General features: G+C 51.4%; 1 protein-coding gene across 1 annotated transcript; it reads right to left on the bottom strand.

Moving 5' to 3' along the window:
- Positions 1-5014: 5014 nt before the first annotated feature.
- LOC118257692 (myogenesis-regulating glycosidase-like) lies at positions 5015-7105 on the bottom strand. Its single transcript, XM_035565907.1, has one exon. It carries the CDS (start codon positions 7103-7105, stop codon positions 5015-5017), a length of 2091 nt encoding a protein of 696 aa, XP_035421800.1.
- Between the last annotated feature and the right edge of the window lie 11685 nt (positions 7106-18790).

Below are 18790 nucleotides of genomic sequence, written 5' to 3'. Positions count from 1 at the left end.
CTGGCTGGATCTGCCCTGTGTAATTTGGTGGTTTGGCCTCAAAACGAGACAGGTCCCTGCCCAGTGGGAGCACAAGCATGTCCCAGGCTCAGCTCCCAAGCCTGTTTCTTGTGGCTTTCAGCTGTGGAGGACTCAGGTTTGCTCCCTGGCCCTGGTGCAAGTAGTGGTGCTTTTCCAAGCTACAGACACTCGCTGGCCGGGAGCTGATCAGTTCTCCTGTTAGGATCCCTTTGTTGTGGACATGATGGGAGTAACTGGATGAGTGTCTTGGTCCCCTCGCAGGGGTCAAGAAAATCCATTGTGCTTCGCCTGGGAGCAGGTGAGGAGAGCTTGCACCCTCTGCTACCATCCCTCATTTCAGGGGGTTGGGTGCCAACTGCTTGCATCCCAAAAAAGCCAGCACCCGGTGCTGCAGTTGGGCTTTTCAGGCTCTGGTGGCAAGCTAGGACATTCCTGCGAGGTACGGGATCATAAAAGTCCAGTGTGGCCAGACTTTGTGCCAGGAAAGCACCAAAATTCAACAGGGCACTGTCAGGAAGGTCGTGGAGGAAAAATCTCCACTAGACATGCCATTCTTCCCCTTCCCTCAAAAGAAAGAGTTTTATTGTCAAAGGTTTTTCTTAACTTGTTGTAAACGACTGAGGTTATAAAGTATCCTTATTTTTCTAAATGCTGTGGTTAGGGTAAAGCTGGGAGGATGTAAGGGATGAAGCTGAGGAGCGGGTGGCTGCCTGAGGGTCCATGTGGGTGGCTGTCCATGGCACCGAGTCTTCCTCACATTTTGGAGGCAGGCTCAGCAGTGCTGCCTCAAGCTATCAGTAGCTTCTAGGTACCCTCTCCATCAAGCTTTTTACCAAAACCACTATTTCTAACACTGTGCTGTAGCCCTGCAGCCCAGCTGGAGCATCCCTAGCACCTCACAGACCACAAGCGCTCCATGCACAGACACTTTGGGAACCTCCACCTGGGGATATCTCTCTGGCTTACCCAAGGGTCGCTGTACAAAACTAGTTTGACTCAGCCAAGGAAAAGCCCCAAAACAGGTCTTGGGGTTGGTTCAGCCTCTTCCAGTTGGCTCTAGCAGGTTGTGTCTGAGCAGCAGGTCAACGTGACACCTGTGGGACTGGATTTGGAAGCTCGCATCGTCGTGTGTTGGCTGAGTGGGTGCTTGGGTTTCACACACCTTCCTGAGTCAGACCGCAATGCTGGTGGGGTTGTTTTTAACCACTTTTCTAATTCTTAATTGTTATGAAAACGGGACTGTAACATCAATTGCCTTGATTGATATAAAACTTTGGAAAACAAAAAGAAGTTTAGCTTGTCTGTCTATATGTGGGGCCAGTGGTTCAGGCAGATCTGGGGCTTTTTTCACCCCAGGCTTTACTGAAATTAGAACTGAGGCTGCTGGTTTATTTAAAACTTGTGGTCTGAAGCTTTGATGTGTATTTTGAAGGGAGGGGCTGCCTGCAACCCCAACCACCCTCCCTTTCTGTTTGCTGCAGTAACAGATGGGGCTAAAAGTGCCCCCTCCTGCAGCACGGGCTGGGATGGGTCACAAATCGCCCTCCCTGGCATCTCCATAGCAGGGGAAGAGCTGTGGCTTGGGGCTGGCCTAGAAAAGGCCATGTCCAGGTGACTCCTGCTGCTGCATCAGACCAGTTGTGACACCCTTTCTGCTGATTCTTTCCCCAAAAGTGGCCGTCAATGCCAACCTGGGGGGTTGCTGGTCCATGCTGACACAGAAGACACATGGTTCAAAACTGTGTGCAAGTACTGAAGATGACAAGGCTGCTTGCAGCTTCCCACAGAGACTCCAGAAATTCACTTGGGGCACTGCCTGTCCCTGCTATCCCCAGGTCCCCTTCCCACACTGGTCTGGCAGGGTAGAGGGGTGGTGTGGATGGTTTTGGCCACGGGAGCACCAGAAACAGCTCATGAAACTTACACGACTCAGCTGATGGGATGAGGGGGACTTTGATTTGCTGCTTTTGCAACAGAAGATGTTTTCCCTACTCTTTTCCTTTGCCTTTTCCCCTGGGTGCAAGCAGCATCCATGCACCAGCCTGATGCTCACCCATGGGAGGTGAAGCTGGGACAGGCTGGAGACCTGGGACAGGCTGGAGCTGCCTTCCAGCACCTGCAGCAGTCCTTAGTAATGCACGAGTCCTCCCTGGAGTTGGGGTTAGAGTTGGATTGGTGTCATTTTTTTTGTTGTTTTGGGGTGGGTCTTTTTGCATCCTCCTGAAAGCTGGAGCTGTGTCCAGGAAGGATGCAGGAGGCTTACATGGGATCTGTGCCACGCTAGGTCCCAGCAAAATGGGAGCTGGACCCCACCGATCACGGGGTGATGCTAAACCACGCATTAGGCAGGGCTCAAAAATACATCCAGGGCTGTGCACACGGCATAGGGAGGAGTGTTCATGGCCACATCCAGACCCAGAGAGGCTATGGCCAAAGCCCAACTCATTTCAAACCAAGTTGCAGAGGTGCCCACGGGTGCCAGCGGGGCAGTGACTGCTGAGCCACGGGGTCCTGGCTGGGAGCGGGTCCAGCGCTGCCTGAGATCACAGCTTTTATTAAAAGTAAGAGAAAAAAATGGCAAAAAACTGCACACATCTGGGAAGAGCCGTGGTGAAAGGACAAGCTGACAGCAACAGATCCCTTTCGGGCATGCAGCCAGTCTGGCAACCTTAGGGAAAAACAACCTCTTCCATCACAGACAGTCCTGGAGTCCAGGAAAGCCATAATGCTGGGCTGGGCCATGCAAAATCCCGCAGCCGAGCAGAGAAAGGCAGGGACTGGTTTTTGTTTGTTTGCTTTTAATATATTTCTTTATTTTTTGCCAGTGGGGATGGGTGATTTGTAGCTCAGTGATCACCAAAGATTAAGGATAATAACCACCCCCCTCCAAAAAAACATAAAGGCAGCCTGGAGTGAGCGATGTTCCCACGTCACCAGCCCCTCCAGCAAGCACAGCACTTGCTCAGAGCTGGGATTGCTAAAAAACAACCATGACTAAAGCTCAGCAAGGCAAACCAGATGTTCCTCCAGCAGCGTGCAGCCCTGCCAGGGAGAGGCAGAGAGGGAGAGAGCAGGCAGGGATGGAGATTTGGGGAGGGATTTTTGCAGCCACATGGACTTGACCTCTCCTTTCCCCAAGGGGATCTGCTAGGATCGGGCAGCCCGTATCATCCCCAGTAGGTGCAGAAGGTCTTGGAGATGCATTTGTCCCCCTCATGCAGGAGGACAGCAGAACCATGGCCGTGCACATGGATTATGGGGTAGAGACGCTGCATGATGGGGCTGGAGATTGGCTCCCCACTACAACCAGCAGGGTTTGGGTGAGCACCACAGGCAGCCTTAGCTTTTTAGAAAGCTTTTTTCCTGCTGAAGCAACAGCCAAGGAGCTTTGCTGGGGCCCACTGGGACACTTTGGTCCCCAGAGCCCATGGGAGGAAACCAAGGACCCTGAACATCACTATGACACTGAGCAGTGGCTCCCCTTCACACCCCTGGATTGAGGGAGGTTTGGTGGCTGTTCTTCCCCATCGCCACACTGCCAGCATCACTGGGGCTGAGGCTGCTTTCTCACCTTGCTTTCAGGGGCATCTAGAGACCACCCTGGCTCGTCCTCTCTTGTGCAGTCATGACCACATAGGGTTCTTATAGCTTAATGGACACACTGGTGGGACTGCGTAGACCGAGCACCAAACTAAATCTGGAGTGACCGTGATGTTCTCAAGTCCCCATATACTCATGATATGGACCAGCTCTGGGGTAAACCCCTTAAGAAAGGGTTTTTCTCCTGGTTTGGGCCATGCACAGCTTTACCTCCCAGGTGCCACCAGCAGCCTGCTGGGGGCAGAGAAGGAATCAGTCTCTTGCTTTGGGAAGAGACGTCACAGCCCAGAGAACTCAGGACTCTCCTAAACTCCACAGTCACATCACCTTTAAACTTATTTTAGTTTAGAAACAGGGAATATTGGACCGAGAGTGGAGAACATTTCAGAGCTAGCCCACTTTTCCCAAACCCACAGGTGCTGTTGAGATGCCTTCACCCAGTAGAAGTCATATCCATGCGCAGAAGTGTGCCAGCTGATGGACATCAGCACAGCTGGTGACATGGGAGGACATTTTCCAGGGAGAAACTGAGGCAGGGGGGCACTTGGGCTGTTTTTTTATTTATCCAAGCTCTCTCAGGAAGACAATTGAGAGTCTTCCCTGGGATCTTTGTGGTGGACGAATGTACCCTTGCTCCCAAATATGGACCCAAACCGTGAATGGATCCCATTAGTGGTCCTCACCCATGCATGACTTGTTGCTAGGTTTTAATCTTGACTGACAGTCAGATGTCACTAGATGCTTACAGGCTTGGCTGGCTCCACACCAGGGAGATGTTTCTCAATACTTTCTTCCATTGAAAGGGGGGGAATGTTTACGGCAGTGTTAGTAAGTGCTAAAGCGTCTCTTTGCTTGCTTGGATAACTCAGTCCATGGGAAATACAAACTCTCCTTGCTATACTGCTTCAGCACCCATCCGATGTACAGGCTGAAAATTTGGTGCCACTCTCTTTAGATTAGTCACAGATTGTTTTCTGATTTATTTTTAGTTTGAGAAAGTACTCTGCTCCAACTGCTTCCTTCACGAAGCAAACGAAAGATATAAAACTCTCAGGAGATCAGCTGCAGTACAACTGGGTAACAATGGAGTCCATGTAACTATTATTATTTTATATAAAACAGAAGTGTGCACGGTATTTCTTGATGGGAAGAGATTAGGAGTGGAGAATCTGTTTCTATACATTGTATTAGTCATAATAAAAGAGCCAAGACATTCATCCAATACATTTTAATAAGTTATTCTACAGCAATAGCCACACAAAATAGAGGTCACAGTATTTTCTTGAGTTCATGCTAATGTATTTCTACTTCAAAAGCTATAAAAATTCCCAGGTCAATAAAGTCATGGGTTCATAACTTGCTGAGACCATGGCAAAGCTGATGGAGGAGCCTGTTACGAAACCCAGAGGAAATAGGCGACTTCGTCCAAGTCAACGGGATAGTTGGTGAGCAGCACGGGCGTCTCCTCAAACAACTCCCCCTTGTAGCTGCGCCACTTGCCCGCCGGCAGGTAGACATCGCGCTCCTGCTTGCCCATCTCCAGGACGGGTGCCACCATGAGGGTGTCCCCGATAAGGAACTGCGAGTCGATCCTGTGGGTGGCCTCATCGCGGGGTGAGATCCACCAGATGGGCCGGATGATGGGGTCACCCGTGTCGGTGACCTCCCCGGCCAGCTCCAGCAGCAGCGGGGCCACCAGCGACTCGTGGAGTTCCGTGAACTTCTGCGCAATCTCCACCACCTGCTTGTCGTAGAGCCAGGGTGGGATGGAGAACTGCATGGAGGGCATGAAGGCCGACAGCTCCAGCCACCGCACGTACAGCTCACGGTCCGGGATCTCAACTGCACCATCCGTCTTGTTGGGGAGGAAGTTTCCTCCGATCATGTCTGGCAGCACAAAGGGGTATCCCAGCATGCTGATGGTGAGCACCGTGGGGATGAGGGACTTGAGGCCGAGCTCATAGCCCCACACGGAGTCACGGTCAATGATGCGGAAGAAGCAGGAGATGTTCTGCGACTGGTAGCCCACCCGCACCTCGGCCAGCTCGTGGAAGGGGATGGCCATCTCTGTGTAGCGCCGCGACCAGATGCTGGGGTCTGAGAGCGGCCGGAAGGTGCTGAACTGCTTGGGCAGGTAGCTGGTCTCACCCGCATCAAACTTGAAGGAGGAGATGCCGTACTTGTGGCGGAGCTGGCGCAGGTGGCTCTGGAACCAGTCCCGGGCTGCTGGGTTGGTGAAGTCCAGGATGGCCCCGATGCCGTTCCACCACTCCACCATGGCCGGCAGCCGCCCCGACGGCTCCTTGATGAACAGCTGACGCTCAATCCCCACACCAAAGTTGGAGGAATCTGTATGTATGAAAGGGTGAATCCACAGGGTGACCTTAAAGCCATCTTCCCTCAGTTTTGCAAACATCTCCGTTACATTGGGGAACTTGACGGGGTCAAAGTCAAAGTCCCCGTAGGCCTGTGTGTACATGTCATCAATTTCAATGTGGCTGCAATTAAAATTGTACTTCTTTATGTTTCTTGCAAAATCCAAGACTTTATCCTGGTTGATATCTTTTTTGTAGAGTGCCCAGGTGGACCAGATGGGGTAGCGGAAGGCGTTCTCGGCGGGGATCTTGGAGGGCTTGTTGAAGTACCTGCGCACCATGTACTTGTGGATGGAGGTGACGTCGGAGCCCACGCACACGCGGTAGCTCAGCTCGGGGAAGGGCTGCTGGCCCGGTGGGGGCTTGTAGGGCGAGTCCTTGTAGCGGGCCTGGAAGAAGAGGGTGCGCTCGGTGGCATTGAAGCCCAGGTGGAAGGGCACCGAGTCGTTGATCTTGATGGCCGCCGCTTTGGAGGAGAGCCAGTAGCGCTCCAGGATGCCGCCAAAGCTGTCGCGGAAGGAGTAGACGTCGCTGGTCACGTAGGGCACGGGCTCCTGGTAGCCGGCCAGGCGGATGGGCCAGTGCTGCGTGCTCATCTCCGAGCCCCCGTACCAGTGGGCGTCCTCCCAGAACATGGTGTGCTCCACCGCCGGGCCGGCCGCCAGCTCCTCCCAGCGCACGCGGTAGCACATCACCGTGTCCTTGGGCTTCACCGTCTGGATGAAGAAGTTGAGCGGCCCGCGGTCCGACCGCGTGCAGCTCAGGATCTCGCCCTCCTTCGAGCACGACTCCAGGTCCAGGCTCCCCGAGCGGAAGGCCAGGCGGAAGACCACCTCCCCGTGCTGGTTCCTGATGACGAAGCCGTCCGCCCGCAGGTCCATCAGCTCCGTCTTGAGCCGCTCCGCCTTGCGCAGGGACACCGTGTAGTAGCACCAGGCCACCACCGCAGCGATGAACAGGACGAGGCCCAGTGTGACGGCCCCCAGCATTGGCCTCAGCTCCTTGGAGGGCTTCTGCTTCACGAAGCTTTTGGGCAAATGGGTTTCTTTGACGTCTCCCTTTTGAGCGTTTCCATGTTTATCTGCCCTGTGAGTAATCTGACTTTCCATGACTCCTTGGTAATGTCACCGTCTGGTTAGAAACTTTGCTGCTTTTTTTTTTTCTTCAACTTGTTGGCAGAAAAGCCCAGATACTGTGTGAAAGTGGTCACGGTCTTCTTTCCAAAGCCTGGTCACTCACACCTGCAGTGTCATTTTATGAAACAGAGGGTTATAAACAGTGAAAATAGTAATTAAATCTTCTGAACAGTCCCGGATCCTCCTGGATCTGTCTCTGCAGCTCTGGATTGCTTTGCTCTGTGCTGCTGCAGCCTGATCTCTGGAAGCTGAGCTGAGCTTTTTTGGAGCAGGGCAATGCCAGGATTCCTGAGACCGTCCTTTGGCTGCAGCCGCGCTGCGTCCTGCTGGAACACAGAGCGGGGCCAGAGAGAGGGGCTGGGGACTCAGGCAATTTGGTCAGGATTTTGTTGTTTTTATATCAGTTGTTTGCCCTGACAGATTTCCCTACCTGTCCATGGCTTCTCTGCACTGAATGCAGGTAGTGAAATGCTGTGCCAAAGTGTCCAGCCCCTGCTGCAGCTCCCTGCCACCCCTGGGGATGCAGCCTGGTGAGCAGAAGTTTTATCTCCCTGCACTTTGCTCCTTTCCTGAGCTGCAGCAGGGACACAGGGACGTGGGGACACATGGGCTTTGGCGCTGGCAGCGGCCTGCACTGCACTGTGTCAGGGTGCTTACCAGAGCCCTCCTTTCCCATGGATATCTCCAAGCTGTCCTGCCCTGGCTGGGGAAAAGAAGGATGTTTCTCTCCATCCAATTCTCCATTTTCGTGTCCTAACTCAAGTCCTGTAACTCCCAGGATGCACATCTGCCCTACATCAGGCCAGAGGCTATGCTGTGATGGGGGTGGAAGATATTTAGGCACGGAGTTTGGAGTTAGGCTGTTAAACTGGAATTCTTGCAAGACCAGGAGCATGTTAAAGCAGAAAACGTTGTTTTGCTGGGAAATGCACAGCACTGCCATACACATCCCGGCTGCATCATGAGCTGGAAAGTCAGGCAGTGCAGTGCAGCTCCCAGCACCTGAAAGAGCATCCAGTGCCAATAAAAACGGCAGAAGATGAAGCAGGCAGCATGAGGCAATGGGGCTGACCCCTGCCTGGGGATCTGTGTGGTCTGATGCATTCCCAAGACCCAAAATTTGTAGAAGCAGCCTGTCTGGAGGAGAAGAAAAAAAAAATACATCTTGCTTAGCCCAGTTATGCCCAGCAATACATGCCTGGTGTATTTACCCACGCCGCCGTGACATCAGTATCTAAGTATACAAAGATGATAAGCTGTCCGGGGAGACCTTAAAAATACCAGAAGTCACCTCATTTGGTATTGATCGCAGCAGCCTCCCAGCCAGCAAAATTAGCTGCCGTGCTATTTTTTGAGTGAGCTGTCAGGGAGAGCAAGACTTTGCCCTGAAAAAGAGCCAGAATGGATAAAAGCATCCTGGACAAACATCACTTCTGCGGAGCCCAACTCGCAGGAATCCACTGGTGTTGGGGAAGGGGCTTAGGAAGTAGAGGGTAGGGAGAAAAAAGGTCACTGGCGCCCCAAGGAGATGGTGACCTGGTCCCAGTGTGGGCCAGGGACAGTTCGGGCGCAGGTTGGGTTACGCACGCACTCAGAGCTGGCAGCTTCCCCGCAGCTGGCCAGGCTCCCGGCCCTGCTTGGCGGCTCCAGCTCGGGTCGTTTCCAGCGAAACCCTGGTGTTTTTGAAAAACAAGCTCTTCGCTTTGAAGATGTTTTTATGTGCTTGGTCGGCTCCTGAGTTGCCGCCCTCGAGTTTTCCTCCTTCTTCTTCCTTCCTCCTTTTGCCCTCCTGGTCAGCCTGGAAACAGGGGTTTTCTTTAAGATGAGCCCCACCATTTTCCAGAGTGAGAAAATGAAAAAAAAAAAAGGGAGAGGGAAATGTTTTTTATATTTTTTCAGAACTTCTGCATTTTTCTTTTTTTTTTAATATTATAAAACAACACATTAAAAAAAAAATGCAGGGAAGTCAGGGCTCCAAAATCCCTACAAGAATAAAGGACATTCTGAAGTTTTCCCAAATTCTTTGCACACACACACGGTTTTTCTCCCAGGCAATCTCTTTGAACCCCTCCATCAGACAGAGGGACAGAAGCTCAGCTACAGAAAGATGGCACATGGGGGAACCGGGACCCCTGTGTCCTGCAGCCTTTTGGGGTTTCCTCCCCAAAGGAGGATGCTGTGCTGCTCTGGTACCTGCTTATCCCCCGAGGGGCCAAATCCTCTGTGGGAGATGCAGACACGGGGCATGGTTGTGTTTTATTTGGGCTGGTTTATCGGGTGCTGATCTGGTGCCGGTCCTGCCCCATCAGTTAGCAGACTTTGCTCCAAAAGGAGCCTGGATTCCTCACTCCGAGGATCTGAGCAGCCCTTAGCCTGCACAGATTAAATATTGACATACCTGCCACCTTTGCATGCAGAAAACGAGCCAGGACTTTAGACCCTCTTAGAGTTAAATGGGAGCTAAGGAAGGGTTGCAGGGGATAAATCTCATGTCAGACAGAGAGAAGGGGAGCTACGTGCCCAAACCCTTTGGTGCACCTACCCTGAGAGCCTCCCCCAGGTCACATCTGCCCCCAGCACCTCAGCTGAGTGCTTTGCATATGTGGAACAGGTTTGACAGGCCTCAGTCCTCTTCCCAGATGTGTGATACCTAAACTCTCAGGCTTTTTGGGCTCACATTGTGGGGCAGGAGCTTTCAACTGTGTTTGCCTGTCCCTGGTACAGAGTGCAGTGGCAGAGCATCACCTGCGGAACAACCCTCAGAAAGCAATCCTGTCTTTAAATAAAGGGAGCGGTCTTTCCATGAAGACTCCTTTTATAGCAGGTTATCGGACACTTGGGGGTTGCTATCAGGCTCTCACAGATGGGTATACGACAACTTCTGGCTGAAAGCACCATAGGTAGCTATAAGTCATGGCCATAAACAAACCATTGCTCTGTCAGGCTCTGCAAGAACAGATTAATCATTTACCAGCCCCTTGCCAACCGTTGGAGGTGGGACTTTTTCACAGCAAACACACCCAAAGCTGAAAGCAGCTCCCCTCAGCTCCCATCTCCCGTGGCCGCCTGGCACACAGCTGCCTGTGTGCGAGATTCACAGCTCACCGGGGCCGGGGGCCTGTCCCCACTCCCTGTGTGCCTCCGTACCGTAAGGAAAAAGGTTTCTGCTGTCGCTGCAGACAAGGAGGAGCAAAGGAGGGACGAGATTGTCGCACTGCCTGTCACAGATTAGCTACAAAGCCAACAGGGCTTAATGCAGGGGGGGAATCACCCAGGGACCCAGACGTTTCCAAGGGCTCTCTGAGGTCTGGGCATGGGGACAAGGACACTGATGTCCCTGCCTCACTCCCCACTGCTCCTGGTGCCCAGAGGGTTTATAGCTCATCTCGGTGAGATCTCTGCTGGCTTGTGCCTCTACAAAGCACTGCAGCAAATCTGGTTTTCCCATGCAAGCTCAGGGGCTGCCAGAGCCATGAGAGAGCAGCACAGGTCTGGAGCAGGAATATTTCCTGGGGTTTTTCCTTCTTCAGAGGATCCCAGCCCCCCATTACCTGGAACAAAGCAGCATTTACTGCACAGGCCTTCAGTCCTAGCTGAAGTGGAAAGTCCCGCTTATTTACACACACAAAAAAAACTCCTTCCCCATCTGGAAGAAAAGAAAATGCAAAAAACAGCTCCTTCCCCATCCCAGGGCCATGGCTCCCGAGCCCTCACACAAGGACTACGCACTGCTCCGAGCCGCTTGTATCAGCCAAGGCAGGGTCTGAGCACGGCGTCCAGCTGCATCCTAGGGAAGCAGCTCCATCTGCCGAGACAGCCCAGGCTGGAGGCTGGGGATGCTGCGGGGAGCAGCTCCACCAGGCTGGCCCCAGGGCTGCGGGGTGAGCGGTCCCCGCACCGCTGCTCATCCCCCAGGGCTTGTCTGGGGCTCTGCGGCTCTCCGAAGGTGCACAAGGAGGTGGGAAATGAGCCAAGAGCTCTGTAAATAGAGGAAAAAATTGGGGGGGGGGGGGGAATAAAGAGGTGCTGTCATATCAGGCTGCTCTGAACAACCTCTGGGCTGGTGCTGGGAGAAGGAATGAACCAGGGAGGGATCTGGGTCTGAGCAGGGCTTTCCACCAGCAGGGCTGTGAGAACTCAGAACTCAGCCTGGCCACTCACAAGAGACTTCCCTGAGATTTTCAGAAATTTCCCAGCAGGGCTGAAGTTGATTTTTCACAAGCACTTTGAACCAGGCACCCAGACAGACGTGCTTATCACTTCACCCTGATTAACTCAAACAAGAGCTGCAAAATGAAGAGGAAAATGCAAAGCACCCAACAAACTGGTGATGGAGCCAAGAACAAGGCTGTTCCAGGAGACACAGGTCAGCAAAGACTAACAGGACATTTAAATTATGTGACTAGGAGCTAGCAATTTTAGGACTATCCTGCTCTATGTGGGAGAGACCACAGCTGGAAATTCACTTGCTCCCTCTTAGGGCAGCCTAAGAAAAGCTGTGAAAATGATTGGGAGAAGCATCCCTATGCAAGAGGCAAAGCCATGCCATCAGCCATCCAGTGCACCGTGGAAGAACGGGCTCAGGAGCAACAGTGTGATTTCGTATGCTTTCCTGCATGTATAACAAATAAGGCCAAAGTGGTGTCTGGGTTTTGTGAAAGGACATGGGCTTTTAAAACGCACTGGAGCAGAATGATGCTGTTCTCCACGTGAGTTTGTTCAACAGGGAGAAGAGTGATCTGCTTTCCTGAGACCCAGAAGATCTCAGTGGCTGATGTTAAGCTGGCTTGTTTTGGTTTGTGCTGGCATGTGCGCACTTAGACTGGCCACTTTCTGCAGAGCTCACAAATGCCATGGGTTTCTGGACTAGGCTCTCCTCAATCCAGTGCTAGACAAAGTGAACTCAGCTGCTTTCCTGGGGGGACACTAAGGGAGGTGAGGCTGCAGGAGTCCTCATCCCTGGAGGTGTTTAGGAGCCATGTGGACATGGCACTAAGGGACGTGGGTTAGTGATGGGACTCGGTAGATCAGGCTGATGGTTGGACTTGGTGATCTTGAAGGTCTTTTCCAACCTAGATGACTCTGTGATTCTATGATTTGTGAAGTTCGCAGGGGCTATCTGAGGCACTGCAAAGCTGAACACACTCAGACTGGGAATCCAGCTGAAAATGGCAGGAAAAGTGGGACACACGCACGCTATTTTTCACTCTACAGACATTCTGAGTCCTCACTGGATTCAGATCTGGGGACTGCCCCAGCATGGTCCCAACTACGTTAAAGCTCCATGCATGGCAGAAGAAGGACTCCTTCCTGGCATGGATAAGGAAAGGGTTTCTGGGTGTTAGAAAGGAACAGTGATCCAGTGGGTTGGGAGAAATTCGGGATTCAGGAGCTCAGAGACAGACTTCCTGGCTTTGGGCAGACCACAGCCACTCTGTGCCTCAGTTTCCCTGTGTAAAATAGACTGATGAGCCAGGAGGAGAAAAACAGCTGAAGTACCTGTTCCAGGGGAAGGAGTGGTAACATGATTTGTGGTAGAAGAGGGAGCAGCCTCTCCTCCAGGACATTTGATGTAATGCTTTCCATCTGCCTGGAGTGTACTGCCATCCCCAGGAAGGGAATCTTCCATCTGCTCCTCCTGCAGGAGAGACACGTTCAGCAAACACAGTGGAGAGCGTTCACATTTTCAACCCCAGAAGCAAAGCAGTAATGCGGATGAGAGTTTAACATATGTGCTTCTTAAAAATAAAAATCTCTGGTATTTAGTGCAACTTGGCACGTTGTCATGGGAAAATCCAGTAATCCCATTTCTGCAGCGCCTTCCTTGAGTGCAGCGCCACGGCCAGGCAGGAGCAGCTCTCCAAGTGACTCCTGGTCTCATGGCAGAGCTGGGAGGTTTGATGCCGGTGCCATCCTGGACTGGACCCCTAAAAGAAACGTGAAGCCATCATTTTTATGTGTTTTGATGCAAGAGGCACCTCTGGGCTTAATGACGGATCCAGCTGGGAAAGACCTCAGCAGGCAGGTGGGACAGGCAAACGTAGAGAGGATGTGGCCGAGTGAGAGCATCTCACCAGCAAAATTATTTCTCAGGCCTCCCCTGCTGCTCTTTCACCCGACAGCCTTCACTGCTGCCCCGTGGGGAGGAATGTGGGGTTTCTGCGCTGTGCAGAGCCGATACTGCTGCGTACAAAAACTTATCCCTAAAGAGACGACGACCCAGTGACAGCCACCGCCCCAGCACAGGGTTTGGGCAGACGCATCCCACGCCCCTCCGAACTTTGCCTTTCCTCGCCGGGCAAGCCCTGCATCCTCCCCCAGTCCCAGCCCCGCCGAGGCAGCCTGCCAGCCTCCTTAGCATGCGGTGCTCATTGCCGGGGAGCGCCGAGGAGACGAGGTCAGAGGCTGTGAGCGCGCTGGTCCAGCATCCCTGCCAGCCCAGCTCACCACGGGACAACTCCTAAGGGATAACCTCCAAGGGGGCTGCGTCTGCACACCGATCCTTTGCTGATAAGCCCGTTGCCAAGTCTCCATCGCTGGGACAAAAGAGGAGTTTTTGCTTCCTGGCAGGTTTTTCTGCTTTGAATGACAGAGAAGGCTCTGGAGGCTCCTTCCCTCCCTGAGCTGGGACACAATGGAGCTTTTCAGGCTGAGTCTGAGTTGCATTTGCCTCCTGCCTTGGCTTGAGGGTAAGTGTCTCCTCCTTCGGGGTAGCCAGAAAGAGGGAAGCAAGCTGCCTTCCAGAGTTTAACCCGGTTTGCTGCTGAAATGTTGCTTTGGCTGCAAAGCTGTGAACCCACCGGCTGTAAAACAAGTGCTTTGAGGGTGCATTTCAGGCAGAATTTAAAATAGGATTAAACACGGGTGCCCAGGAGACAGACTGGCCAGGCACTGGGACAGCTTGTCCAGGGATGCTGTGGCATCATCCTGGCCGATTTTAAAAGCAGGTCGGACAAAATGCAAAGAAGAGAGGGTGAATTAACCTGTCTGGGGGCAGAGGTGACACCGAGCTACCCCTGCGTGCTGTGTTCACTGCCCCAGCATCAGTAGAGTGCGGTGGGAAGGGAGACAGGACTCCGCGGTGCTGGTCCTGCTCCCGTGGTGGTTAGGGAGGAGCAGGGCGTGCTGGGGAGCCTGAGGTACTCAGCATCATAGTGGGTCATCTTTGGCCAAGATCGCTTGAATCATGCATCCTGCAGGGCGCAGGAGAATTTGGAAGCCAGGCAGCCTGGTGTTTGATGTGCATGGGTAAAGGAGGAAAGCAGAAATCCTGGCAGGCAGCATCTTGCAGATCCAGAGCTGTGATCCCCAGGAATAGCCCTGCTATCTCTCCCACCCCATCACAGGCAGTGGGCTGCAGAGCCCCTGAGATAATAAATAATTCCCCTTTTATTTTGCTCTTCTGCCTGAGGATGCAGGTTATTGAAAGGGACTTACCGAAACAAATCCCTGAAGTGCTTCAGGGCTCACTCAGTCCCCAAAGCTGCAAGGACAACAGACCTGCGGTTTCGCAGGTTAGGTGCTCAGAGATTTTCAGGCTGTCTCTACCAGGGGACAACAGCAATTTTGACTGCGCAGCTGGGATGTTCATTCCCTAAAGACAAACCTCAGACTGGCAACTGTTTTTCAAACCGTAAATCTTACCAGCTAAAGTAAATCCACTGAATTCAATCTCTCTCACAGTCCCAGACTGAGCGCGTGCATTTCATTGTGCTAGCGAGGAGTGACGATGTACGTGCATCTTCTAGAAGTTACAGTGGATCGGGTTAGGAGCTGGTGGGCTGTCGGGGCAGCAGTACAGCCTTAGGGGTCTTTCTTTTTCTCTTTGCTCTAAAAATGATCTTGTCCAGTGTTAGAAGATGGTAGTGCTGTACTGTTGTCACACAACAGGAGCCCCACGGCTATGTTTTATTGGTAAATTAAGGAGGGTCACAGGATGTTTCCTAGTAAACCTCCTTTCCAGTGAAATGCATTTGATGCAATCACACAATCAGCTGCTACATTTCCGCTAGACTGCTAATAAAGCCAGAGGTGTTTTGCAAGAAAGGAGTTCATCTCAGCAGTGTCTGGCAATTCCCAGTCACTTGCAGAGCAGAGAGCAAACGTTCTTTGTTTGGGGCCGATCTCCTCCTGCAGCCTCTCCCCATTCCATCCTGCCTGGGGCTGCAGTCTTAAGGCAGTGGGCAGGACAGAGGTGCTTGCCCTTGACAGACGTCAGAGGGTTGGTTCATTTTCCTGCTGGAAAATGGAAGTCCTGGAATTGCCCAAGCTGTTTCTGAGATTGGTTACTTCAGAAACTCCCTGCAAGTAGGGGGGGAGCTGAAGTGTTGAAGCCTAATGCTGCCCCAGCACGGTACGATGTGCTGTGGGAACCGAGCCTCAGGCACAAGCAGGGTCCGTGCACTTACAAGCAGACAGAAACTGCTGAAATAATGCCACATTTAACACTGATGGATGAAATAACACTCCAAGGAGGCTGAATGCAATGGCCACACAGAAGAAGACTTCTCAATTCTCATGCATATCCTTGGGGGGTTGCTCTCCTCCTGGCCACAAGCGCTGCTGGCTGCTCCCTGACCCCTCGCACTCTGCTCCCCTGCAGCAACCCTAAGCCACGCATGTGGAAGAGGCAAAAAGACCAAATGTATCTGGAACTTCTCCTACTTCATATATTTTTCCAGCCTCCAACTATTTTCTTGGGGGATTTCCTGACCATGGTGCGTTTAATTATATTCGTTGGCTACCAGATCTCTTCCCTCTGCCTGCATGGTGGCAAGGATGGATGGCTGCTGCATGCACAGCCACCTCCTCCTGCATGCTGTGAGCCTTCCCCTGGCACCCCGTCCCATCTGGGACCAGTCCCTGACCAGTCAGCCCCCTGCTGTTCTCTCCAGACCTCTCTGGATTGTGTAGATCTCTGCCATATCCCACTCAGGGACTGGTTTTCCCCGCATGCATCAGTTTCATGACAGCCTCACTGACCTCCTCTGCTTCCCGTCACTTATCCATGGGTTTTTCCGTGCTAAAACTTTTATTTTTTTCCTATGACTGCTCTGCTCTCTTTGAAGACTTTGCTGAGATACTTGGTCAAAAGTAGCCCTTATATCAGTAGGGAGAGCTATGAAGCCTTGTTGGTCAAACAAAAGTGAGATTTTCCTAAGAGAAAAACAGCAATGATTGGGAAAATAAAAAATAAAAAAAAAGAATAAAATAAAATAAAATAATAATAATAATAATAATAAAACGGAAAAAAAAAAAAGCCATGTGGTTGCCAGAAGCTACAGCTGGAAAATAGTATTGGATTACCATTTTACTGGAAAGTAGCCTGAGTGCAGACCAAGAAGTATTTGCGCTCAGGTGCTTGCACTGACAAGCCATTCACCAGCTAATTACTGGCATTACCTGCAGACTTTGTTGACTTTTCTATAAAAATGACATGGCTCGATGAGAGCTGATCTGTTGTCTGAAGTGATGGAAATAGTGCGCCATAAACCTGGAGTTGCCAGGTAGCTGCTCACCCAGCTCCAGGTCTGCCTGTTCTCCATCTTTCAAAAAGGTGATTTTAAATAATGACAAAGATTTCCAAAACTTCCCCAGATGTTAATTTCCACCAAGAAATGTCCTATTAATCAAAGGACAAAAGTTCTCAAAACTTTGGAGTTGTCACCATAGGGTAAACGTGAGGGATTGTGGGAGAAAAGCAATAGTAAAAATTAAATTGGTGCAAATGATGATCTAATCACAACTCTACAAATCAATGACCTGGCTTGGCAGTTGGGCAACATGAGCAACATCTTAATCCTATGTGGAAATCGAAGACCCCTGCTACTAAAATAAGTAATGAAGGATGTATTGATCTGCAGCTCTAGAGGAGAAACCTACACCCTGAAACATCCTGACATCTGCATGTTTCTAAGAGACCCCTTGAGAGCAACAGTCTGGATTTGCCTTTTGTTAGTGGAAGCCATGGAGTGGAGGATGAATCCAGAAAGTAACTGGAAAATCAGCTAGGTGGATTTTCAAACTGCCATACAAAAACAGACAGGAAGCTCTGTTGCTTTCACCTCTTTACCACATTGCAGTTTGTTTGTTTGTTGGGGGCCCAAATCTCAGCTATAGCTGACGGGATAATTTTTTCTCAGCCAAAATACTTTAAAAACAAAACAACCCTTCCTTTGGGAACACCTGGCCCTGCCCTACTCTTTTGGCAAACAGTCTGTTCAGACCTTTTTTGACACTCGTTTTAGGAAGTTCCCACAGGCAGTTATGAGAAGAGCCGTGCCGTAAAATCATTACTAGCCTCCAAACATCCTCTTGGGTTGAGTTCTTAGTCCATGCCTTGCTGACTGCTGTGGGCTGGGCCTTCACCTGCATAAACACGCAGGCTTTCAGTGGAGCTACAATGATTTGAACAACCTTCAGATTTCGGCCAGTAATTCGAGTCTTTTCTACACCCTAACATGACCGCAAAAAAGGAGGCATTTCTAGAAAAAGTATACCTTGGATTCATGGGATGGCCACTTTTCCTCCTTCCTCTCATCTGTCTCTACAGTGGGTTATGGACCCTACTTTGCTGCAAGGGTGGTACGAGGCTGGAACTGGGCCCATGGCAGGATTATAGCTGCCCTCACTCCCTCAGCGAAGCTCACGTCATTGTCACTGGGGTGTAAATGAAACCATGTTTCATAATTTAGGAGAGAGCCTTAGTAAAATCCTGTTCTGGCTTTGAGGAAGGATCTAATTTGGTGTGCAAACTTCTGGGGAGGAATTAATGTTTGCTACGTGTCCACTTTCTCACTATAACAGCAAGTTCTTTACAGTCCTGATCTGGCTTCTCCACAAACACTAAAGAAAGAATGCCAGTCTCAGCACTTCCCTGTGTGCATCTGGGCTTCCTGCCTTTGACCAAATGCATCTGGGTCATCACACCACTCTTATAACAGCAAGTGTTCATAATTTCCTCATCCCATGACCCTGGCATGGTCTCCTGTGTTGCTGGGACTCGCTCCCTTGTATGGAGGGAGGTCTTTTCATAAGAAGGAGCTATTGCTGGCCTGCATTCAAGTCTTATGCTCACTAATTTATGTTTGTCCATAAATTGCCGCACCTCAAGCTGCTTATCTGAGTTAAATTAAATGTAATGTTCCTATGAGTGATCTCACAGGGCAATGCCTTGCACTGAGCTCCATCTGCAGGGGAACCCTCCTGCCTTCATTGGAGCTTCCCTCCTTCTCCTACTGCACCTTCTCATTTCTATCAAGCCCAGACCCTCTGCAACAGATGGAAATAACCTACCGGTGCCCAGCACAGCACAGAAATAGATTCCTGTTCAGAAGAGACACTGGGCTGTGGTTTCGCTCGTGGCAGGATATGATAACCTCAGGCCATCGCAGCAAATTGCGCCTGCTGCTGTGGTTAGTCACGTTTAAGTCCCTTCTGCCTTCATTCAACATCTTTCTAGACTGCCTGGTCTTGCAGATGTGCTATAATGAGTCAGTAGGAAAGCCCCTTTTTACATTTAGTGCTGAATTTGAATCCTGGTAAGGGATCAGGGGTCTGGATAGAAAAGGGTGGTAGCTCTGCAATACCAGCATCGGGCACTGGTACAGGTGCCAGCAACGAGGGCAGGAGAGTGGCAAGGTCAGATGCTGTGCTTGT

The sequence above is a fragment of the Cygnus atratus genome, chromosome Z (assembly GCF_013377495.2).
Source record: "Cygnus atratus isolate AKBS03 ecotype Queensland, Australia chromosome Z, CAtr_DNAZoo_HiC_assembly, whole genome shotgun sequence".
Taxonomy (NCBI): Eukaryota; Metazoa; Chordata; class Aves; order Anseriformes; family Anatidae; genus Cygnus; species Cygnus atratus.
This window is presented reverse-complemented; position numbering and strand designations above follow the sequence as displayed.